The sequence below is a fragment of the Hoplias malabaricus genome, chromosome 10, assembly GCF_029633855.1.
Source record: "Hoplias malabaricus isolate fHopMal1 chromosome 10, fHopMal1.hap1, whole genome shotgun sequence".
Lineage (NCBI taxonomy): Eukaryota > Metazoa > Chordata > Actinopteri > Characiformes > Erythrinidae > Hoplias > Hoplias malabaricus.
Genome location: NC_089809.1, coordinates 25900851 through 25927057, shown reverse-complemented (window position 1 = coordinate 25927057; position 26207 = coordinate 25900851). Strand labels below are relative to the sequence as shown.

Below are 26207 nucleotides of genomic sequence, written 5' to 3'. Positions count from 1 at the left end.
GAAGAACCAGAGCCAGGTGTGTCTGTATTCTTATGCTTTCTTTAGGCTCACTGACCACACTGTCGACTGGTGAGTAATTTTGTGATGCAGACAAGAAATCTGGGAAATATTCAGCCATCTGATGCTTTTACACACACACACACACACACACACACACACACACACACACACACAGGGAGAGAGATCCACCAACTCGGCCCTCTTTCCCCAGCTTTGATTTTATCACTTGTGACAAGTGTTGTGGAACTATTTGGATGGGGATGTGATTCACTTCACTCCATGCTTATCAAATCTCCCGGAGAGGAGACTATTAACTCAAAGCAAATTGTGCCAAGTAGCTTAAAGGGCCTCTTGTCTCTTCTAATATCATTGATATCTCCATTTGTTGTCAGGGTGTAAAAGAGAGCACTGTGTTCAGTTAGTGGGGATCTGATGGTGAAAACACATTTGTCATGGTTCCTCTCCTTATTCCTTTCCCTCTTTACCCCTCAGCCCCTTATGCTCCTTCTGCTTCCTGTCCACGCTATATCTCTTTCTGCATTATCATTTCATCAATGTGTACAGAACCTGCAGGATTTTTTTTAAATGTCAATGGATATCAAGGCAGTTTAGACCTATGAAACATAAGAGAATCAAATTCAAAGCATATGATTTGCATAATATTACATTTAAAATGTTAATTATGTATTTGATAATCCTAACAGTTTGTTTGCTTCTTTCATGCATCAATTAAAATACCAGATGCCCTTTACTTTGTACAGAAATTTCATAATGGAAGGACCAGTAAGTCTGGCCCAAATGTTTGCCTCTCCCTAAAAATCACCACACTGTAAATTAGAAGTTTCAAGAGCAATAACGTATACTTCAGGGCAAATATTTGAAGATTTTTTTTACTTTGTCTTGCTTAAGCTTTAACTAAGCCTCTAGATATATATTAGTTTAAAATATGAAAAGTTACTTATGTTGAGAAAGATATACATTCAAAATGCTTTTGTACACTTAAGAGTTCATGATCCCATCAATAAACATAAGCTTAATGACAGCACTGTAAATATATTAGCCTCGGATATATAATGCAGTCTTCTTAAAATTTTATGAACTACTGAGTCTATTTTGGGCGGCACAGTGGTGCAGCAGGTAGTGTCGCACTCACACAGCTCCAGGGACCTGGAGGTTGTGAGTTCAAGACCTGATTCTGGTGACTGTCTGTGAGGAGTTTGGTGTGTTCTCACTGTGTGTGCGTGGGTTTCCTCCCACAGTCCAAAAACACACATTGGTAGGTGGACTGGGTTTATTCCTGCTTTGTGCCCAGTGATTCTGGGTAGGCTCCGGACCCACTGCAGCCCTGAACTGGATAAGCGGTTACAGATAATGTAATGTAATGTGAAAGAATCTACTGTTAATTTAGTGTTTGGCTAAAAGTGTTTTTCTGAAACAAATATATTAATATTGAACATTTTATAAAGCCATGAGTTGATAGTGTGTGCCAGATGAAGATCATGGTCTTGGGCAAATCTGGACAATGACCCACATACACTTTATTCCAATTGTAAGACATAACTAAACACATTTCAGCCTAATGAACTGGACCGGGCTTATAAAGGAGTGAGTGGAAAGGTCCAGTCACAGTATGAACATAAGGGCAGTGACCCTGCAAAGGAACACTGCTAACCAAGGATTCTGTGCTCAGCCCAAGTCTTTGCCAAACTTGAGAACCACCGGAGGTGCACTGGTCCGACCCAGACTCGGCTGTGTGATTTTCTCTGGCTGTAATGTGCTGTGCAGGGGTCGTGTTTAATGGCCTTTTCTTTTGCCTGAAATGGCATGAGGGCCAGGGGGTGCTCTGTAATGTGATAAAGGAGGCTGTTTTACAGGCCTTCAAGGATAATCTTTCATTCCTGTGAGTCATCAAAGCTCATATTACAGAATGATTCTTTCCCTGCTGCTCCTTCAACCAAAAAAAGGGCCAATGAACATGACCCCTACTAAGCATTTTAGAGTCAGTGTGTCTCTGGGCCACAGAGTTTGTGTATGGTTTATTCCTCTGGTGGCTTCTGGGTTCAACAAGCATTTAGCACAGCACACATGCACTTGCAGAACTAGTCTGGAAACTCAGTTTAAAGTAACCTGGGGAAAGTACATCACATTCTGATACTTACAGATTGTAAAAAAAAACAAGAACATGGTGTAAGCTAACTCCGGCCATTCAGCCTGTCCCATGGTTATCACTTTTAAAATTAAGCTTTGTAGCATTTTTACAAAACAAAATGTTGAAACATTATTCCTTCATTCATTCATCTTCTGTAACTGCTTCAAACACACCAGGGTCATGGTGGGTCAGGAAACCCTGGATTTAAAAGGCAGAAACATGCCTTGGACAGAGCAGCAGTCTATTGCAGGGCATCACACACCCCATCACTCACACCAATGGGCAATTTCACACTGCCAAAGGTACCCAGAGGGGAGACACACAGGCACAGGGAACACACCAAAGTCCCCAGAAACAGCCCCCAAACTTGTGCTTGCTCACTTCACCTCTTCACATCCCCTTGGGGGAATGCCTGATGTGCTGGCGCAGGGCCATCTTTATGCAACAAGTTCCTGCACAGGTTCTTCTTGGACCATCTCACATCTTTCCAAAAATGATAGTTAAATCAGGCTTAGAACCTATACACAGACCACACTAAAAACACACTAAAAGGTCTGCCCAGTGCCTCACCTGCCCTTGACCCCCCTGTCTGTGCTTGCTTCCTTGCCCCCTCCCCTCCTTGAGTGGCCATTTGTGTGACATAGGTGCTACACACTTGAGTGTTTAGAGGAATTGTGTAAGGACAAGTGACAATCAGAACTGAATCGCAGCTTGGAGTTTTAAGGCAGCAACACGCACCCACCACTAGATAATCATTCATTCATTCAAATTCCTTAAATGATTTATCCTAATCGGGGTTATGGTGGGTCTAAAACCTACTTTGAATAATTGCTTGCAAAGCAGAAACATACTCTAGACAGAGAGGCAGCACATCATATTGCTATTACAAAACATTAACTTATTTAAATGTAAAATTAGCAAACACATTTGGAGCATTAATATTGGTCCACACATTTATGTATCGACATGTGTATAAGACGTTTTTTTTTTTATATATAAAAACACTGAATACCTCAAATCCAAAATTCTATGGATTTATGGAGTTCCATTCAATATCTTTACTATGATTTTCCCTCAGGGATCTCAATAATATTCCTGAGGCTGATCCCAACATATCCTTACAGCATTCTTTCAAAAGATTTCACCGAAGAGAAGAAGCTGTTCCTGCTGAAAATGTTGGAAAGCTCCTTATTAATACATTGATTTCAGGAGAAATGTTAGCTGAGTATGTGTTTTGGCTATATATAGTGTATCTGTAAAAATCAATAAGAGGTTAAATATAGCAGCAGTCACACTGAAGCCAGAATTTTATGCCTATACTGCTGTACTTACTGTGTCAGACAGTACATGAGCATGAGTATATAACCACTAAACATGTCACCCGTTGAGCACATTTTCCATGTCAAACACATAGTATCTCCTAGTACCAAAAAGCATAGGAATCCCACTCCTAGCTATAGATATCCTGGTCTCCGTCTGAGTGTTTTGCAGGTCCCTCTGGGAGAGGACACTTCACATCATGTCCCTACTGTCACAGAGGCACATCACTTCTGCCCATCACCATGGGGACAGGGCCTGTCCAGCAGAAAAGCAGCTGTTATGACGGTTCAGAAGCAGAGCGCAGAGTGGTCCTGACAAAAGGGAGGAAGGCACTGGGGTGGGCTTCAGACAAGCCAGACAGGCCACTCATGGAGTCATTCCCCACAGGACCCATGTTCTGATAGTCGCCATGACAACAAAGCGGAGATTGAAGCACTAACAAAGACGTGGAGCACCAGGCACCAGCTGATCAGTCATCTTAGAGAAAGTGTGTGTGTGTATGTGTGTTTGTGTGCGTGCGTACGTGTGTGGTCATGCTCACAGTCTGGGTTCTTGCTTTCTGTGCTGCAGCAGCTGGGGTTGTTTTCTTTCCAATCTGCCCTCAGTGACCCCACAAAGGGCTCTGAACCCAGAATTATAATAAAAGACAATTGTTCATGACAGTAAATAGATGTAGATGATTCCTACTTGCTTATTAGTGCAAATGTACTGTGAAAGGGTCAGGACAGCATTTCACATGGCCTGAGAGATGTTCTTTGTAGTATGATGCATAGAAATGCATTGGCTCTTTAGGCTTCATCATTTTTTCAAGATTTGAACAAAGTATGGAAAATGTATTTTCAAACATTTATAGTTTATGTACATTAACAATTTATAATAAAGAAGTCTATAAATAATTTGATAGGATTCTGAGGAAACCATGATCTTGGCTGAATTCACATAATATCATTATCATAAAAAAAGCTAATTATACATGCTCTAATGTCATATGATTGAATGTAAAGACACCTAAATAAACAAGAATTTATAATATATGAATGTATATCATCACTCTTCAAAGAAAAACTACATTTTTTTGTTAGTTTTGTTTATTCTGAACACAGCACCTGTCCTTCACATTTTGTAAAAATGTCATGACGAATGGACCAATAGAAATGCTCCAAAACATCTGTTAAAATCTTTTTTACCTTCACTTCCATTGAAAGTTAAGGTTTTTCCTATAAAGTTACTACTTTGGAGATACATGTTTTTGTTACATTTTTAGTTGCCAAATTGTTGTCTAATTTATTTTGGATTAACTATTTATTTAATCATCCGCATTGTTTGAGCAGGTATCAATATATTAGGACTATTTTAAATGCTGGTTTTACAGAAATAGATTCTCAGAGACAAATAAAAACACAATATACATTGTACAAATATACAGCCAGGAAAAAATAAAGTACAATGCCACATCAGCCATTGGCCAATCAGTGTGAATGTATTATTTGTGATAGATTTTGCTTCATTAAACATAAAGCAGCTCAAATTCTTGACAAAATTCCTTATATCACATACTGATGCTGTCCATAAAGCATGTTTTCTCAGACTTATTATCTACTTGTCCCACAATGTCACAAAAAAAAAAAATAAATAAATAAAAAGAAGAGGGGGACAAGGTAACAACCACTAGCTGTTCTTTTCTCCTTGTGTAAACATTGAAATAAAGTCACTTCTCAGAGAAGATAATAAATCAATTGTGACATTTCTGGATGAGGTGCAATGCATTTAATTAGCACAAGACACTGGCGAAAGTTGAATTAGCCAATACCTCTCTGGGTGACGCCGCCCTACACGGACCAGCGAGATCAGGTTGTCTGTTAAGATGTGCTGTGTGCAGTTAACTGGTGCACTGTCCATTTATTTGGCACTTTCGCCAATTTCTCACAACACACCGCTGTAGTGCCTGACAACTTATAGTTGCTAATTATTCTGCTGTCTTCTACTGCCGCTGGATCTGGGGAAGGCATTTTTTAAAACATCCCCTAAACGGCCTTCGAATTGATAGCCTGACACTGATCCTAATCTTCTCCTGCTCATCACTCTCACTCTTATTCTCACTTAACTGTGAACATCTACAGTACACTGCAGGATTAATATTAAAATATTACATTGTAATTATTGTGTAAATACTTGTAATCTTAAACTCAGATTATTTTAACCAGTCTGTTTTTGATTTGGGTTGTTAAGTCTATGGTTAGAGTGATCCTTTGAATCTGTTGACCTGTTCGTTTCTGTTCGTAAAGTTAAAAAATAATAAGCCAGACCATTTTGCATGTAGTTTCTCAGAAATAGGCCTTAATATGCTATAAGCCTGGGAAAATATAGATGTTTCAACTATGTACGGAAGATAATGTTATTGATATTACTTGTGTAATTTGGCTCAGAACAGCTGCAGTAGACACAATGCATGGGGAAATGGAAAGAATAGTGCTCAAAATATCTGAAAAGAGGAGCAATATTTGGCAAAGAAGCTTGATCATTACATGACCCTACAGGCCACTGAGTAGAGGACTGTATTGACTGAGTTTCTCCCTAGAGTGTTGTTGCCATTCTCCTCTCTCTTTGGCTGATCATCTGTGGTGTGTAACAGTGGTAGAATGAGATAATTGGAGGTCTGCTGTTTCCTTTAAAGGAGAATTTATTGATTGTGATTGTGGTCAGTCCCTTATTTGTACGGGTATTTGTCCTGTCCGATATTAAAAGCCCCATACTGTTCTATTTAAAGGATAATAAAAAAAATACATGGCTTATAGCAGCAATGCATTTTCAGATAGAACAAAAAACACTAGTCCATCCTGTTACCACTAGTGTGTACATTACATTTCATAGAGATAAACCCTGGACAGCATTCTTGTGCTCTGCACTCATTGACCATAAAAAGTGTTAAGAAATAAGTATTACGATGCAGACCTTTAAGGCCCCACCTCTACAAATGGCTACTGCCTAAGGCTCTATTTGGCATCTGGATAATTTTAACTGTGTCGATCATTAGATGTATTTTCCAAAAATATACAATTTACATATGTGAATTAATTTATATTCCCTGTCCAATTAATACATGTATCTCTATATTTGTTGATTTTTAATTTACTACATCATTTGAAGATCATCATGATGAATGAACCAATAGAAATGCTCCGAAATAACCTGAATTTTAAAGTTTTTTCAATCATGTACAATGTACAATCAAACAAGTAAAAACTGAATTTCAGCTGTGGAGCTAACGTCAGTGTCACATGAATATAAAATTAAACAAATACCATACTAATACACACACTCCAGTTATTTAAAACATGACAAGAAAAAGACATGACATGAAAAGTTAATAAGCCAAATTAAAAGCCCATGTATCAGAATAACAAATGATGAGGTTTAATTAAGTTCAGGCAGTGTTTTCAGGTATTGGTAATGAGTGTGTGATCCTGTGGTCTTCACAGGTGTTTGAGATGACAATAGTTTTAAACAATTTTTAAACACCGCTCATTATATCTTCTACCTACATCTGTACTGAAGATCCTCAGGTTACAGAGCAGTAGGTTTTATGAGTTTATAAAAGACATTCAAAACAACTTCTGTTCTTATGTACAACTGGATATATGGGAATACAGATACTTATTGAAATCATTATTGAAATTGATTATTATGTTTTACAAATACATGAAAAGGAATACAATTAAATTTTTGTGGCTTATTTTTAAATAAAGAAATCAACTTGGTCCAATAAATTAAATGAATATGAACTACAGTTATATGAACTACAGGTGGTGCAGCAGGTAGTGTCACAGTCACACAGCTCCAGGGACCTGGAGGTTGTGGGTTCAAGTCCCGCTCTGGGTGACTGTCTGTGAGGAGTTGGTGTGTTCTCCTCGTGTCTGCATGGGTTTCCTCAGGGTGCTCCGGTTTCTTCCCACAGTCCAAAAACACACTTTGGTTGCGCCCACCGCGACCCTGAATAAGCGGTTACAGATAATGAATGAAATCTTCTTTTTCATCTTTCGATTGCTCCTGTCCGGGTTCGCCACAGCAGACCAACCACGATCCGCACACCGATCTGGCAGAGTTTTTACACCGGATGCCCTTCCTGATTCAACCCTCCCTATTTTTTATTATAAACTATTTAAATAATTTAAATTCATTCTTATTTATTTGACTTCTATAGCCACTACATCTTGATCAGAGTCACGGGGGGTCTGAAGCCTACCTAGAAACACTGGGCACAAGGAAGAAATTCTTGTGCATCTCAAGGCATTTCACCCAGTCACTCACATTCACATCTGTGGATAATTTTTCACAGCCAGTCAACCTAGAATTACCCTAAAACAAGCTCCTAGCGGGCTTCACTATGGCAAAAAGTTTTTAATATTCATACATATGACCTCTGACTGATATGGTTATTACATATAAGTGCATGTATGTTTGTACCTACCTTTCAAAAATATATGTATGATCCATATATTATGTGTTTAGTAAGTGATGCTTGTGAGTGAAATTTAAGAAGTTCTCTCAAAATAATCTACTAATCCTGTATGTAAATCTATTATGGTATAAAAGCTATTAAATCAGGACATCTTAATCATTAGCACTGTTGCAATTGCTATAAAAACAACTCCATAATGAGTAATAAGAATATGCTGACGAAACTGAGCATAACCTTGTGTGATTGTCCTCCACTCTACAGCCAAGTGATTTTTACCTGTTCCAAAATTTGAAGAAAGACCTCTGTGCAACGTGATTTTTTGTTGAGTGTGATAAATGATCTTTATTTGATGTATTTTTTTCATGTAACTGAAAAGCAATGTAACTGGTAAATCTAATAGTATTGTGATTACATACAAAGACAAATATTATGCATGTCATATGTTTTATTCATATGTACCCAGATAAGTTATTGTATATGTCACACTGTTGCCCTGATTCTAGATTTCCAGCTGTGTTTTGTTTCCTCTGTTTTGGTTTTGTTCTGGTCTTCCCCTTAGCTCCGCCCTAGCCCCGCCTTGTAATCAGTGTCTCCACTTGTGTCTCCTTTGTTGCCCTGCCCTCTCGTTATCCTTCCCAGGTATTTCTTGTCTGTGTTCTTATATATAAGCCCCCTTTTTCTGTGGCGTCTTTGATGGATGGACATTACCTCTTTGGTCTGTTCATAGCGGTGTGTTTGGTTTTTCTGTTTAGTCCATGTGTTCCATGTTCTAAGTAGTCTCTGTGTGTATTCTGTTCTTGTTGCTTCTGTCTCAGTCCCCAGGTTTTATGTGTATTTTCTTTTGGTTTAGCCTTTGTGTTTAGCTCCTCTGCTAAGTGTTCAGCCTTTGTTTATTGTCTTGCCTCTGTCCTGCACATTAGTCCTAGCTTAGTCTTTACTCCTGTCTGTTTGTTAAAATAAGTTTAGTCTTGTTTGTACAGTCCCTTTTTTGTCAGTTTCAGGTTTTTGTGTTTTCCTATTTCATGTTTTAGTTGTCTCAGTTTTGTTTGCTTTTCTTGTCTTGAATATATCTGCTCTTATTGCATTTGTCTGCCTCAATCAGTCTTCCCAGTCATGACAGTATGCCCCTTGTAGATTTATGTAGACAATTTATATGTACATATGAAGTGCGTGATAAACCCTATGATGTATGTGATAAGGCTAAATAACAGATTTCTGTATCGGAACAGCTTCTCCAACTCTGCAGGGATATAATGTCAACACTTCCAAAATTCAGTCTAAGAATTAAGTTGCGATGCCTGCTTCTCACCATCCAAAGAATCTCAATCACATTCAATGATCTGAAGGTCTTGGTTATACAGTTCTGATGCTGACAGTTTGGGCGTGGTTGTTCGGATTCCCGTATCTCTATCCCTTATGAGTAGTTTTCAAACTCATGTTTTGAGAACTCCTGTTGTATATTTCCATTTGATTTGTGCTTTCCTTTTGCTGATAATGATGTTTTCCTGGAAAAATGAATGACTTGTATTTTCTGACTGTCTTTTTCATTTTCTGAGTGAAAATGAAAGTGTGGTTTCTGAATTTTGCACACTAGGGTATTTTCTAGGAAAACTCTTTAGTAGGTACAAACACTTTTGTTTTCACTCACACATAAAAAGGTTATTTAAACATCTGTTAAAATGTTGAACAATATATTTGGCCTTTTTATAGTGTGTACAGAGAACCACAAGTGGGGAAGGAAGTAGGACTTTAATGTTGATGTATTCAAAAAACCTTCACTCTGGGAGTAGAGTGAGGTAAATTGACCTGAGCTGAAATTAATTGGTGTGTATATGCGGTGTAGGGGTCATGCTCTGTTAAATGAAAGCACAACCACTATACCACACACATACATACATTGGCATGGATGCTGTCATGTCCCTAACTGCTTCCTTGTCTCCCACTCCTCCTGGTTCTCTCAGGTCTCAGGGGAGAGGGCCGGAGCAGGGAAATCGATCGCTCCACAGCCAATTTGTTAGCTGTGCATGCCTGACTGAGCTGCTCCGTGCTAATACATCACAGCCATTTAGAGCGGGACAGAGAACAGCGCACAAATACACACACACAACACACACTCCCCTGCCTGGAGATCACATTTACAGTCCTCCTTGACATAGCAGATATAATTATATAATCACTTACTGTATGTGGATACTCTTCAGCCAAGCATTGACTCTTCAGTAACTCTGGTTTACTGGTGCTAGCAGGGTGGCACATGTCTCTGTAATCTACACTATTGGCCAAAAGTAGTCAGAAACCTGCTCGTCCAACATTTCTTCTTAAATCAATGGCATTGATAGAGAGTTTTACCCCCTGTGCTGCAGCAACAACCTCTACTCTTCTGGGGCGGTTGGCATTTCTCTGAGGATTTGATTGACTTCAACCACATAAACATTAGTGAGGTCAGATGCTGATGCTGGATGATTAGTTCTGGATCACCAAAGCTACTTCAAATGTAAATATATACCCCTTTCACCTACATTTTACAAATTATCGACCGAGACTGTATGTTTACATGAGCAAAATATATTAATCTGATATTTGTAATAAAGTATTAACATGCACTCAAATAACTGAGGAAGCCTGTGGCAATTCTTGACACTTACATGCCTACTGTTGCGTTCTACCCCACCTTAAAATCAATCTAATTAGAAAAATGTGTCATTAAATCTAAGTATTTGTTTGTTCTTGTAGCTGCAAATAACACATTTTTCTGCAATTCTTCAAGCTGGCGTATTGCTTCCAAAGCAGCTATTAACCATAGTTCTCCATGAAAGAGCACCATACAATAGCTGATTAATGCTATACAGGCTCCTAAAAAATCCCAATCACTTGGCTGCAACCCAGGTGCATAATCTACATATATGTAAACACAGTGCAGACTTGAATTTGAAGTGCCTTTGTGGTTTAGTTATTTGTAAAACCTTGCTTTGGTTTATAAAAATATATATATTTTAAAATATGGCACTGCATTAGTTTATTGAAAGCATGTATTTGAGCTGATTTATATTACTGGTTAAACATGAATGATTTTTTTAATGAGTAAATGAATGAACCATGAAATCAAATTCTTTAATGAAATGACCAAATGAAATGAAATGCTACATTGTATGTAGATTACAGGAACTGTGCACATATACACACACAGTTGCGCATTCACCACTTAAAGAATATCTATGAAAGCATGAAAACTACATCCAGTACCTCTGGGATATGTTGAAGTGGCATTTGTGATACTAAACAATTCAATGTCAACTGAGGAACATTTTTGTGGCTGGATGCCATCAAATCCTCACAATCATCAAATCTAGTGTAAAGCCGTGTTAGAATAATAGAATAATAGAATACCTATCAAAACACATTGGAAAAGTAGGTGTCCACAAGCTTTTGGCCTTTTAGTTTATCTACATCTGTAATCTGTAACGTGTAACTGTAATGTTACAGTATGTAAAAAAAAAATTATGAAAGCAATATTAAAGTTTCAGTGAATCAACCACTAATGACAGGTGCATTATTAGTTAAAAGTTATACTTATTCATAAAACACCAACACAAAACCAATGAATGAACTTTTTTTTTATCAGCCTGTGATTCTTTCTGCCTGAACCACACAAGAATTGCTCCATTCTCCCAAACTGCAGGATGCATGCAGATGGGGAAGAGTGATCCGATTCAAAGGTAGAGCCTGGGGAGATGTACTAATTAGTTAGACTAGAAAAAGTGCTATTTTTTTCCCCTCATCTAAACTGAAGATTTAAATCCATTATCTCCCATTTAGAGAAAATGATTTTCCACTGCTTTAACCTTGCTGGCATAAGTCTAAGTACAACCAACTTGCAAAATGCAAATTAGCATGTTTTTGTTTATTTAAGCCAAAACAGGAAATTACTGTATATGCATAATGACTAAATGGCCATAATATTAGAGCAACCTTCTTGTTTTTTACACTTATTGTCCATTGTGTCATTTAGTTTGTAGTAGGGGTGGGTGATTCGACCCTAAAATAATATCACAGTATATCACAATTTTGGCAATAACTATATTCTTATATACATACATATATATATATATTTCATATATAATTTATATATATTTCATTCATTCATTCATTATCTGTAACCGCTTATCCAATTCAGGGTCGCGGGGGTCCAGAGCCTACCTGGAATCATTGGGCGCAAGGCGGGAATACACCCTGGAGGGGGCGCCAGTCCTTATATATATATATATAAGCACTGAAAATTATTTTATTAATTTCAAAACCATACTATTGCAACAAAATTAATTGTATATTAATATTAATTCAATATAAATGTAATTCGTATTTAAATTATATTTAATAACATTTTATTTTAGAACAAATCTTACTATTTCAAACATTCAGAAGAAACAACAAATAAATGTGTAAACATTTGCTTATTTTGTAAACAACTGTATGTTACCAAGATTCTGACATTGAATAAAATATATATAGAATATTCATATTTTTTTCCAAACCACTCCCTACACGAGTCACAAGTCACTCCTCTTTTGGAGCAAATACTTCCTAAAAAGATCAAATGTGCCTAAATGACTCACGTAATGATTGTAAGCCATATTACGTTTAACTACATGATGTTATTACATAAACAAGTCAGAATATTACGATTGCCACATTATAGATTTTTTTTATCATTTAAAGATTGTTAGCAATATTATTGCACATGATACAAATGGCACAGCCCTAGTTTGTAGTTCTACAGTTCTTAACGGCTGTAATTCATCTGATGGTCTGCATACTGTGTTCTATGATCAGGACCTATTGACCACCACAGAGCAGGCATTATTTGGATCATTTAGACTTGGAAGTTTTCTAAATTTATAATATGAATGTGCTCAAGGTTATAATTTCTGAGACTATGTTATGCGTTTGTGTTTTTGTGCGTGTTGTGTAAAGACAGTGAAAGATGTGGATGTGTTTTTGTGTGTGTGTGTGTTTGAAGAATGTACTCTCACACAAGCTCTCTCTAATAACAGGGTGTAGAAAGCTCCCAGCATTGTGTCAGTGAGTGTAGCCCCTGCAGTGACCTGTGCTCCGCTTGCTTTCACACAGCAGTGCTGAGAAGAGGGAGTTAACAAGTGGCAGGCAGGGCGAGTGACGGAGGTAAAGATGAATCCATGTCGGAACAAATTGGCGTTCCTACAGCACTCTTCCAGGTGGCTATTAATAGAGCATTGTGAAGCCTGGGCTTTGAGAGAGGAGCCGCACACAGAGATTAGGGCCTGTCAGCCTGAGTGCCACCGGGCACAGCTACACTGTGAGATCTGGAGTTGGCACAAACACACAACACACACATACACATACCGCTGCCTGCTTAAACACACAGTTCCGGAGGTTAATTATTTGTTTGTGTGAACAATTCACTCTGCTGAGCACTTTGTGTATCCGGGTGGTTGCACACAGCTGTGAGAGGAGCAGTAATGATGAGACAAGGAGGGAAATTAACACTTACCTATACATACACACACACAAATTTACAAAACTGTCACTGGGACTGTACCCATGACAATTGCTCTCTGTACATTAATTGTACACCTTCACTTGAATTCTCATTTGTTTTTCTGATTTTCAAATATAAGGTACAAATATGCACAACTCCCCTAATTAGAACGTAACTCAAATATACTATGCCTGTACACTACCATTGTTTCGAAAAATGCAAACACATACATGCACGAATATACACTCAAGATCACAGACTGTGTTGATCGTCCTCTAATCCTTCATCAGTGGTATATGGTCAATGCAAAAAGGGGGCTGTTGGCTGTATAATTTTGAGAACACTGAGAAGTTTAAAATTTGCAGCAGCACTGCTGTGTCTTATCCATTCAAACCAGTGCAACACACACTAACACACCACTGCCATGCCAGTGTCACTGCAGCACTAAGAATGATCCACCACACAAGTCATACCTGCTCTGTGATGGTCCTCTAGTGGTCCTGACCATTGAAGAACAGGGTGAAAGGGGACAAACAATATATGTAAAGCAATAGATGGTCTAGTCTGTATTGTAACGCTTATGTATGAATGGACAGTGACTGTAAAAAACAAGGGGGGGGGGGGGGTCATAATATTATGACTGATCATTATGTAGCTGAAGCAATGAGAGAAAGCGCCAGGACAATAAACTAATGTATCACACTGAGGATCTCCTGTGGCCTCCTGTGTTCTCCCGTATTTTACCGCCCTCTCTCTGTACCTCACACTTCACCTTTCTCCACCTCTCTGTCTTTATTAATGGCCCCTTGTGCTGTCACTCCCATTTGTCACCGTTGCTGCTCTCTTTCCCGTGAACTTCATGCCTGTTTGATGAATAAAGATGGCTCACATAACTTCCGGTCGCCATGGAAACGGCGCGCACACAGGGATTTAAGAGGAAAGGGGCCGATGCCAGGATCCGTGAGGAATGTTCTGGCATGCACCAGAGCCTTTCGAAGGAAGGGCCACAGAAGCACAGAGCAGTGATCTTTCTGTTTCACCACACAAACACAACCACGCTCAGAGCCTCCCTGCTGCCTGACACTGCCTTGCAGGCAAACAGCCACTATCAGTGTCCATCCCTCTCAAAAATACAACACTCTGCCCAGAGGGAGCACACCTCCTCTTAAATTGCTCTTATGAATCACTCACCTGCCATGCTTTATCATTACCAGGCCATAGCCTTCATATTCTTAGGTGCAATTGGATCTTGAATGGACTCACATACATAATCACAGACAAACACATTCACACACCTATGTTTGTTTTTATACAGTGTCAGGACACAGGATCATAAATATCATATGTAACAGGGAAAATGTATCTTTTTTAATTCTTTCCTTTACATGGAGCGAAAAGGGGAGACAGTTGAAAATTTCTCTGAAAAAATATTGTGCTGTTAAACAGATGTTGGTATAATTTAACAGTAAATCAATATGCATTTTTACAATAACATTCTGTTTTCTTAAATTAGAGTATGTAACAGTAGTTAGTAGTGAATTGCATGACATCTGTTATACATTATTAATTTATTTTCTGTAACCATTTGTGATTCAGGATTGTGGTGGGTCCAGAGGTCATTTGGCTCAAGCCTGGAACACACCCTAGACAGTGACCCATAAAGAGCTAAAGAGAAGAATCTGATTTTTTGAGTATTTAAATTTGATTTGGTGATGAAATATTCAGATTTTTAAAATTCTGCCTCATAGATTTAAGTCTTAAAAATTCAGATTGAAAGAATACAAATCAGAGGTTAACCAGCAGGTATGGAATTAGATTTGTGCCATAAATGAATAAGTTCACATTACCAGGCAGAAGCGTCTCAAACCTGATTTTTTCTGACACAGGGCTGTGTGGACATGTCAGATCTGATATATTAGAATCAGATTTGTGTCACTTTCATATGTGGACCAATACTGAACACATACTCTATTAGGCCTGCGACATGAATGTGAATGGTCAGATCAGATTTCATGTATCTTTTTGTCTGTATGCATGCGTTTAGTATTGTTGACATCAATCAGCACTAGCAAAGACTTACAGGCTGTGTCTCAAATGGCTTTGTTGCTTCCTACATAGTGCACTGTACAGGTGAAGAAACTATGGCTTCAGCACTGAATGTTAGAACAGGAGGTGACATCTACCAGCAGTTGTGGCACAAACCTCTCGCATGGGCGTGTAAAAACTCCACACTTAGCTTCCTTCCACGGATATTATCTCTTTATTTTCAAAGTGTCTCAAAAATCTGAAAGGCTCATTGAAGACACAATATAACAGACTATTGACATCCTGAAGATGAAGAAAGTTTACTGTGGAATTTTTTTGTAATGGCCCTGTGAACAGAGCATGTGAAATGACAGAATGTGGAAACATGAATTGTGGGTATACAGTCATGTGAAAAGTAGACCACCCCATGAAAGCCTTTGTCTTTTTAAACATATGGACATTTGACTTTCATTTGAACAGCACTGAGAGATGGAGCTTATACAAATAAAACTGAAGAAATTACTTAAAAACATAGGTTGTACAAAGTAATTGTCTTTGACAGAGAGGATTTGGCAAATCTTTCATGGGTGCAACCCTCACTCAGCTCCAATGCACATCCCACAAATACATGTTCCATACAAATGTGGGACCATTGAAAAGGGAAATTAACAAGCTTTTCAACGGTATAAGATTTATTGCCAAGAAGCATTGTTACAACAAATAAATAATCTACAAACACAAATTTCTATATAAATATTTATAATAATATTAGAAATAACCTGACATTGTGAATATACACACCGACATTCAGTGTTTAAACAAACACAATTTAATGAATTAAACTCTGCACTTTGGGATATTATATTTGTACTACACCTTCTTTAATATCAATTTCAGATTCTTGATAATCTGACAGTTAAAAAATAAAAATGCCATAGGACATTTACTCCACAGTTCATGTTTCCACATTCTGTCATATCACATGCTCTGTTCACAGGGCCATGAAAAAAAAATTCCACAGTAAAATTTCTTCATCTTCAGGATGTCAATAGTCTGTTATATTGTGTCTTTAGTGAGACTTTCAGATTTTTGATAGACTGAAAATAAAGAGATAATATCCGCCGAAGGATGCTAAACGTATAGTTTTTCCACGGTATTGAAGTTGTGTTGGTATTTCGCCATCTAGCGGCGACAGAATGCAACTAGAACAGCATTTAAGGTGAAAGGGAAAATCCGAATGAATCGATTGCTCAGCCTTAGTGTCCCGGATGTGTATCTGAAATTTGGTGTGCGATTCTTTTTGGCACAAATCTGATTCCATACTTTTCCACCAACAAAGAACCGGAATGGTTCCAGTTCTTGAACTAAATTTGGAACCGTTCGGCGCGTTTCCACCGCAGACATAAACTGGTTCGTGAACCAGAAAAATTTGTTCCCTCCTGGAAACAATGAAGAGTAGGTTCTTCCAAGAATAGACTTCGTCTATGTGAGTGTCGAGCATTTCTCCACTGTTTAGAAGCTCAGCAGGACGGCTCAGATCTCGGCAACATTTACACACGTATTATATCTCACACAGAGAGGAGGACTGCAACGTTTTACTGCAAATATACTTCCCTCTCTCTTGAAATCGTCGGTTCTCACTATCAACTTTGCGTTTTCTTTGCTGCAGCCATCACCAAATGTCGCTTTTTGAATTACTTTGTTGGACCAGAGAAGTGAATGGCGTTTAAGTTGAGCTTAGTTCATTAACACAGTGGTGTAATATCCTATACATTAACACACTGCTGCTACCGTCAGGTGAAGGAAAAAACTGCCAAGTGTCAGCAGGCCACTAATGGTGTATTCTTTAAAGTGAAGCCTCAGGCCAATTAAAATCTTCCCGCTGGCCGCATTTGGCCAGGGTTCAAGGCTTTGGACCCCCCTGCTTTACTCTAACCTTTTACATTGAATAAATGTGTAATTGTAATTCAACAAATAATCAACAAAACGTTCTTTTTTATTTTGTTATTTGGTGGTAGATAATCTAGCATTTATTTTTAAATAGAATAAAAAAACACTGATGTCCATGTTATATATTATGAACAAAACTTTCTGCTCCTTTTTTATTTCTGCGTTTATTTGTCCTGCCTTCCATATTTTCTGTACAACACAATCACATAATAAAAACCACATGTAAACAAAAACATTGATATGAAGCACTGCTCCATCATGACCTGGTTTAATTCTGCAATTCGTAGAAATTTTTCAGCTGCACACTCATGCACCAGCACTCCTGATCAACCACATTCCGAAACATCTGAACTGGAAATCAGATCTTGCCTCTAGAGGTCACTGAAGTGCCCCGACGTCATTGTCACATTTGCCAAACCAGTTTGTAATGGCTTTCTCTTCATGACTGGGTACATTATAATGCTGGAAGTAATCATTAGAGGTGAGTAAATTGTAAATTGTTGCCTTTAAGGGATTTTAGAGTCAGCACCATCATTCATATAAAATATGGCATTCAAACAGTGGCGCGTAGTAGGATGCCAAAACTGGATTCATGGTTTCGAGCTGTTTTAACTCATCCACTTCAAGATTTAATGTGCTGCATGTTCAGAGACAGCTTTTAGTCATGTTTTAGTACAGCATTAGTTATCCTATCAGATGTATCAGTTTCCTATCAGAAGTAGCTGTCATTTTCATATGGAAATAAATATTAATAAAAATATGTAGCCATAACTATGGTATCTAAGTACAGCTATGATTTTTCTAAATCTAATTGGATCTTAAAAAAAATGTTTTGTTATAGAAACAGTTTTGTGGCAATTTCGTTTTAATAAATAAAAAGAAAACTATAAAATAATAATCATAAAAACATTTAATTATTTTGTTTTATACTAGGAATTCCTACTAAATCAGATGATTTAATCTTGGGAATGAATGAAAACACACACACGCACGTGTGAACACGTAATGCGAATGAAGGGCTGATAGAATTACGTGAAGGACAGTGATATTGCTCAAGGTTAATGAGATCTCTCAGGCAGGAGGTGTGGAGTGTGGAGATGGAGATGGAACACTGTGAGGCTATAGATAGCAGGGGATTCACTATTTCACTGAGATTAAAACAAGGCTTCCCCTGATCTGTGATTGGATTAGCAATAGGAGGCCACTCAATGAGCAATTGTATATAGTCTCATTGTACATATTTTGTGACTATATGCATATCACATTATGTTTAAGATCATTACTATGTTGGAACCTTTCTTTTCTTCCAAACATTTTGTCATTTAGTATTTGAGTGTACACACAAACATGATGTAATCCAAGAACTGGAACTCATCTCTGTAGATCTCCCAAAATTCCACATTCATCCAAATGTTTTGCTTAAAATACTGTAATTGAGAATGGCAATGTGCACAGCTTAGAAAAATAGAGAAAACATTGAATTTACATATAAATACATTTTGAGTTTAGAAAATTCAGTGTATTTCTTTTCTGGTGTAGTAACACCTAGCTCGTTCTTTCGTTTGTCAGACCACGCCCAGCAGGCTGACTGGAATAAGGAAACAGTTCACACTTACCTCTTGTCACACCTCCAGATCAGACCTGCATTGTATGTGGAGATACTGTCACTAGTTTCAGCAGAAACTGAATGAAGTTTACAGAGCCTTTACACTCTCTTTCCATATATCACGGACCATGCTGACCATGTTTACTAGGACCTGAGCAGGAATTATAATCCAGCAGTCAGCACTGATGGAGCAGCATTAAGAAATATGACCTATTAACAACAGTACAGTAAGTTATTGTACATCATTTGATATAAATTTATGGGAAATATTAAGTCATGTTTTATGGTCACTGTACAACAGTATTTAACCTCTTAAAGGAGCATCACTTACACTTTCCCAAAAAAATAAAAATAAAATCCCTGCACCTTAAATGCTCTTTTTATACCTATGTTTTCCTATAAGGCACAACGACCAGTACAAAACAATAAAAATCTAAGCTTCAGTGAGTAAAACACATTATGGGATCTGCAGAGAGCAAAGAAAAGATGTACTGCACCCGGTACTTGAATGGGGATGGACCACCGCCACTAGAGGAGCAAGGTAATTTGCTCTGTTCTTAATCTCTTTTCATTATAAACAGCACAATGCATGATGGCAATTGTTTCATGTTTTTCAGTTAAACAAGGTATCAATAGAACAAGCAGCCTTCAAAGGAGTATTAAAATAGTAGAGGGAAATCAACCAGATGGAGGCTATATGTCAATGGCACTTTTAAGGAGGAATGTGGAGGGGTACCCAGACCATGACACCATCCAGATCAACTTTATTTTTGAGGATGGAATTCAGACGGTAATTTGGGATGTTTATTTCCCCATTCCAGTCTTTCATCTGATTACCTGAGTTAGCCTTAAACCTTCATGCATGACATAGATAAACTTGCCTGGGTTTAGTCAGATGTAGGTAGAGGAACATTCCTCCATGCTCTCACTCAGCTGTGAAGAATCTGGTTCAGCCTGTTTCCCATGCCCCTCCACAGGGTAGCAGGACAGGGCTGATGCTACAACAACCACTGCACATGTCTGTAAACAGATATACCATATCATTTACATGCAATCTTCTTTCACTTTGAAGCCAATTTCTGTGTACAGATTTGGAAACAATTAATAGATGAGTGGTTTTCCTCACGCAGTCAAACAGAAAAAAAAAATGAGAGCAACAGCAAACAGCTACTGTGTTGTTAACTGTGAGACATTGGCACTTTATACCTTTATTTTTATCTAGTTTTATTCATGGGGAAGACACTAGTAAGACATCCCCATGTATCACAGTTCTACATAGCCGAAAGTTTGTGGGTAGGACCTGCAAACCAGCTGCTAAGTAAATATCATAAATATTATTAAATATTAATCAAAAGATGTTGTATTAGATAGTGTTAAAAGAGATGGAGGCACACCTCATAGAGAGTGAGGCCAGCCGAGGTCTCTTGTGACATTTGTTTGATCATTACATGTCCCCAGGCATTCCCAACAATCAAGGTCCTCAAATGAAATGTCCTACATTTTGTACAGTTCATTACTCCTGAAAACATATCCTCATTCCCTCTGTAGGAAAAACATCCTAATCCTGGACAGGCATACTATGGACTAAAAACATCGGCCTACCTGCCTCAGAACAGTGAAGGCAGGAAGGTTTACAAGCTGCTGGAAAAGGCTTTCCAATACAAGCTGCTATTTACTGTGGCGACCACTAGTGGCGGAGAAGAACGGGTCACCTTTACAGATATTCCTTTAAAACTCAGTGAGGATGGAGGACCTGAGAGGTGAGGGTATCAATTATAAATGAACACCATTCTGGAATCAAACCCTTCAGTTTTAGTCCTGGTTGTGTTGGGATTGTGAATGTGAACATGCTAATTTGCTATCACTGTGCCATAAAAAGTTACATTTCAGGCCATCTTTGATAGATTATAAACAGGTTTTCTCATATAAATGAAAGTTACTTTTCCTATAAGCTACTGAAACTACTCTGGTAAAGCTAATCCAGCTCAAACTGTTGTAAACTTGAAAAGAGCTATGGACAGCTGACTTCTTACACAACATTCTCCTTGTTAGCTTGGGCTATCCAGATCCAAGTTACCTGAAAACCGTCTTGAAGGTTCTGAAATCCAAGGGCATCAAGTGAAAGGAAAAAATTTAACAGCATCCTCTGCATGAAAGTGACTGTCTCGACTGTGTGCAGAATTTGGACACTTCAGACTGTGAGAAATATTGTTGACACATATGTTGTTGACGGATCTGCATCAGTGCTTGAGTAAACTATATGGTAAGTTTTATAAGGTGCAAAACCTTTGCTATGGATAATTGTTTACATGCTGCCCAAGAGAACGCTGTGATGTCAGCAGGAGAGAATGCTTCTGGAAATCTCGAAATAAAAATGAAGGATAAAGGATGCTTCTTTTGTAGGATGGTACTTTTTTCATTTTTGTACAGTTGCTGGGATTTTCTTTATTCACCTCTCAGTGCTAATTGTTATCTCCTTTTCCTCAAACACGTCGAACAAGTGGTTATATATAGTTATGTAAAATATCCTTGTGGGTGTATATTGATAATTTTAAGCACTGAATGGCTTCTTCGTCCTGTATCTTGATCAAGCACATACACTGATGGCCAAAATCTGTGGACAAATGTCCAATATTTACTCAGATTTTTAGGATATTTATAAGTAATTTGCTCTGTGTTGCTAAAATGACCATTTCTGTCATTCTGTGAAGAATTTGGATTAGGTGTTGGAACATTTCTATGAAGATTTCATAGCATCTAGACACACATTTGTTCTAGAATTACAACCCCACTTCTGCTCATCCTGAAGGTACTAAAGAGTAGCCCATCACTATGAGAAAAACTATTTGCAGTTCTCCACAGCCCAGAAATTCTTTATGCCTCTATTTGTTGCTTTTGCTTATGTAAACAAAAAAGTGCTAGAGTCATCTGACCAACTGAATTAAGTTTCTTCAAGATACAGTTGGTCAGATAACACTAGTCCTTTTTTTTTTTTTGTAAATAAACGCATGCTATGTAAGTATGTATGGTAGTCACCTTATCTTTAATGACTGATTAGTACTGCCATAACTGTCTACCTATATGTTTGTTTGAAACTGTTTGTCACAAACAATACAATTACAAACCATTAATGGTTTTAATACACATATTTTGTGTAAGATTTAAAAAAAAGGGGGAGCTAATGCAAATTATGTGACACAGTCACTCACACCTATGGACACTTTTGAGTCGCCAATTCACCTACCAACATGTTTTTTTTTTGGACCGTGGGAGGAAACCGGAGCACCCGGTGGAAACCCGAGCACCCGGAGGAAACCCACGCGGTCACAACGAGAACACACCAAACTCCTCACAGACAGTCACCCAGAGAGGGACTCGAACCTCTAGGTCCCTGGAGCTGTGTGACTGTGACACTACCTGCAGCGCCACAGTGCCGCCCACACATGACTGGCCACATTGCATATCGTTTTGATAATTGTATCAATAGGAAACACAAACACAACTAATTGTTGCTAAAACCACAAGGTGTATACCATCAAATATGCATGGTTGCTTTCATACCTGTCACACCTCTGACAAAAGGGACATGATGACGAATAAGGAATGTGTAAAGTAAAACTTCCAATTATGGGTACAATTTTAAACATTCAGTGTTCTTAATGTATTGATTTTAATTTGCCAATATAGATTTACCACTGATCTTTTGTTTCACAAGGTAGAAGGAAAGCAGCATGAATAGCCTCCTCTGTGAAGTAAACAGCACTGATGTATATATATATTTTTTGTCTGTCTGCTACCCGTCCGGCAGATTGCAGAGTGTGAACTTTCCCAGGATGACGGAGGCCCTTCTGTTCTCTTCAAACTGAATTATGGGCTGGGCTTTATACAGACAATAAAGTCTAATCGGATTGGCGGGCCCCATTAAAGAGGCCTCTGTCATCTCCACGGGCGTTCTTAAACCACTTTCTCCTGGACGCTCCACCAGGAGTCATCTGTCCCAACTGTCAGCCAGCACAGCCGTCGTGACAGCGATCAAATCTAGCTTTGCTACATCACCTCTTCTTCCTCATCCTCTAGCACCTTCCACACCTCAGTTCTGCCTTTATCTCCCTCTTCTACTGAACACCCAGGGGAGAAACACCAGTCAGGCTCCTTCTAAATGTGTCACCACTAACCACATATACAAAGGATGGCTCCCCACCGTTTGTTGGAATCACACACGAGATGTTCTCTTTCTCTTGTTGCTACTGCTATTTTTTCTCGTCTGGTTCTGGTTTATTTAGCCTCATTTTTCCACACTTTAACTGTTAGATAATGAAAGTCACTCTGTGCTCTTTATCGCAGAGCAGCTCATATCAATGTACACACTGACTATAAGCTGACATCATCCTTCTCTAATGACGGTCTCATAGCAAACAGCCTGCGGTGCTATTAGTGGGGCAAAACAAAGGCTGTCTTTCCTGTAGAACTTGTTCTCTTTCTTCCCCATTTTACTCTGTGTCTCCTCACCTATAGGCAGGCTAAGCGCTCTTCAGCTCCCTAGTTAGCTGTGATGAATGGGCTTCTGGCTTGTTTTCATTAGGCTCTTTAATTTGGAGCACAATTAGACTTTATCCTCTTTAGAAGACAAAGCAGATTCTGAAGCTGTTAATTAAAAGCACGGTAGTCTCAGACGCTGAAGATGGATGCGACTGCTGGGTCTCCACTCACAATGCACTGTTCAGCCCAAAGAGTCACCTTCTCTCATTCTCGTCAAGCCCTGGACTCCAAACTCACCTCACCTTAAGCACCAAACTCATCTCACAAAGGCCTTCGGGTGTAATCACACTCGACTTATTATATTTTGCCCTCTTGTGGCAAATTTACAAAACTGAATTGGTTTAGAATTTCCAATATCCATGGTGTCCACATAAATAGAAAACATCAAACAAAAGAAAAACAAAACATCACACTAAGTTATTGTTTACTAATAGTACAGAAAAAAGATACAGATTTGAAAGACTGGTGTTTGTTTTGCTGGGCCACATGGGTACAGCTAATGAAAGTGTGACCTGAATGACTTGCTTTTGTGTGCAAAAACATATGGATAGAGCAAAGATCTAGATGAGAAAAAAAAGCATGTATACAATAATGTTCAATTTGTTAGTTCAAATAAAGGAAAATCCCAATAGAATTTTTACATAAGATAATTATTGTCCCTGTGAATTTTCTACATTCTGACCATTAATTATAAAAATGTGAACCATAAAAGACATTTAAGCTGTTAAAACAGATGTTTTAAGCATTTTCCCATAGGGGGTTAAAAGCATTTCATTAAAATACAGAATGATGCACACAAACCCTTCTATGTTAACTAAAATCAGATACCACATAGCAGCAGAAAACAACAGCACATGCACATAGTTTAATTTTGTTGCGTATATGGATATGTGTAAAGTGTGTGTTTAGAGAGGTAAAGTGGTTAAATGCTGGATCTGCACAGCGTAACTAATCATGTGTGTCATGGCATAAAACAAGACCACCATCCACAGCAGCTCTGGAAGATCTGAGAATTGGTTTGCATCTGTATATTTTTTTATGGTAGAACCTCTTTTGCGAACCTCCAGGAACTATGTTGTGAGACATGACCCCCAGGTTAAGAACCCCTGTTTAAAAACCAGTAACATAGAACTGAAATCTTACAGACAACATATGTGCAGTGAACTATTTAAGAATTCTTGCATATCTACAGTGCCGTAATTGATCCCAGATTTTAGAATTCCTAACATAATTATTAGATTCATCTGTAACTTCTTTATTAGCTCAGGTATTCTTCTGTTCAGAACCTAAAGAGTTAAACATTGAGAGAATTCAGCTTGTGTTTTCTACCAACATACAAAAGGAATATCTACATTAATGGGTAACTATCTGCTGGCTATTTTATAGTATTTAATAGGCTTTTAATGATTCTGTGTTATTAGAATTAAATACGAGGAGCCTTTACTAAAACACCTGCAGAGTTAAATTACAAGCAATATGATTCTATTGAATATAAGTAAACTAAATTGTATAGACATGTATGTTTTTTAGTTCCCAGAAATCATTAGGCATTCTCAAAAGGCTTTGAAGACCCAGAGGGTTCCTCACTGGATAAACTATTGAGTAATTAGAGCATACTCAGCTTAACAGTTTGCTCCTGCAGTGCTTCTTGTGGAATCCATCTGGGAACGTGTAGGTCCAAAGCCCTGGGATTCAAAGAGTGGTCTCATTAACTGCAGCAGAGTCCTGTGATCTGGGTGTGTTAGAGTCAGTAATATATATATATATATATATATATATATATATAGTTAGTTAGTTACTTTGTCTTCTATAGTGTACTATCCAGAGCCAGTGCTGAGGGCCAATAGTATAGAAAGTATGGTGAATGCACATTTTTAAAGCCAACAGGTAGCTAAGCAAATGACATCCAAGGAGAGTTTTTTTTTTTTGAGGTGTTGTGAGCTTCTGTGAGCCGTCAAAAGCTGGAGGGTTTCTTGTGACAGAGGGAGCACATCCCATTTGTGTCACGGTGTGTCCTTTTTACAGGCCCTATAAACTTTGCTGACAGGGAGAAAGAGCAACAATACACATTGCTTTAGCCTGAAATGTATCCGTAAAAAAGGACAACAATTGCCACAAAGGTGAGGGGAGTCAATCTTACGAAGGAAATGGTTTATGAAGCAATAAATCTTCAGCAAGAGATGGATTTAGTGTTTTAGCCACTGCTTCTTTTTGTACTGATGGGATGGGGCTTTACCTTTAGGTTATCAAAGAGCCAAAATGAGAAGTTATGTGAGAGGCTGGAAATACATGGAGGACACTCAGCCTGTCCTCAGGACAAGTGGACTTTTAAACAATAACAGTAGAAGTGTTGAGACATTTTTCTTCATGGTGGACAGTATTGTATTGTTTGTATTATATAATGTTGTATAGACTTGCATTTCTGACTTTTTTTCTGCATAATGTGGGATTTGAAAATGTTCAGAAAAGTGGTTAGAGGGGGATTCATATATATTTCTGTGATTTATGGGTCACTATCTCCATCAAAGCTCTCAAAGGTGTCCCATGTTGTGCTTTCATAAAACCACCAACACAAGCCCTTTCAGTTCTTCACCATTCATCTGTGGAGCAGGTCCCCTCTTGCTTCTCTTCTCATGGCCTTACT

General features: G+C 38.2%; 1 protein-coding gene across 3 annotated transcripts; it reads left to right on the top strand.

Annotated features, from left to right (window-relative positions):
* The first annotated feature begins 16782 nt into the window (after window positions 1–16782).
* Window positions 16783–22057, top strand: dtx3la (deltex E3 ubiquitin ligase 3L a). Of its 3 annotated transcripts, none has more exons than XM_066683801.1 (7): window positions 16783–16954; window positions 17706–17899; window positions 19173–19251; window positions 19428–19565; window positions 19642–19814; window positions 20573–20784; window positions 21077–22057. In XM_066683801.1, the coding sequence occupies exons 4-7, from the start codon at window positions 19484–19486 to the stop codon at window positions 21144–21146; spliced, it is 537 nt and encodes a 178-aa protein (XP_066539898.1). In that variant the 5' UTR covers window positions 16783–16954; window positions 17706–17899; window positions 19173–19251; window positions 19428–19483; the 3' UTR covers window positions 21147–22057. The 3 variants fall into 3 exon arrangements, with proteins under 3 accessions (XP_066539898.1, XP_066539897.1, XP_066539899.1); XM_066683800.1 differs by having other exon boundaries at window positions 18988–19251; XM_066683802.1 differs by lacking the exon at window positions 17706–17899.
* Window positions 22058–26207: the final 4150 nt, after the last annotated feature.

Excerpts from the sequence above, each read along its gene's own strand:
- dtx3la (XM_066683802.1), top strand. The coding sequence starts at position 19,484 with ATGGGATCTGCAGAGAGCAAAGAAAAGATGTACTGCACCCGGTACTTG. Across the intron at positions 19,566-19,641 it reads ACCGCCACTAGAGGAGCAAG|TTAAACAAGGTATCAATAGA; the intron begins GTAATTTGCTCT and ends CATGTTTTTCAG. Across the intron at positions 20,785-21,076 it reads GAGGATGGAGGACCTGAGAG|CTTGGGCTATCCAGATCCAA; the intron begins GTGAGGGTATCA and ends TCTCCTTGTTAG.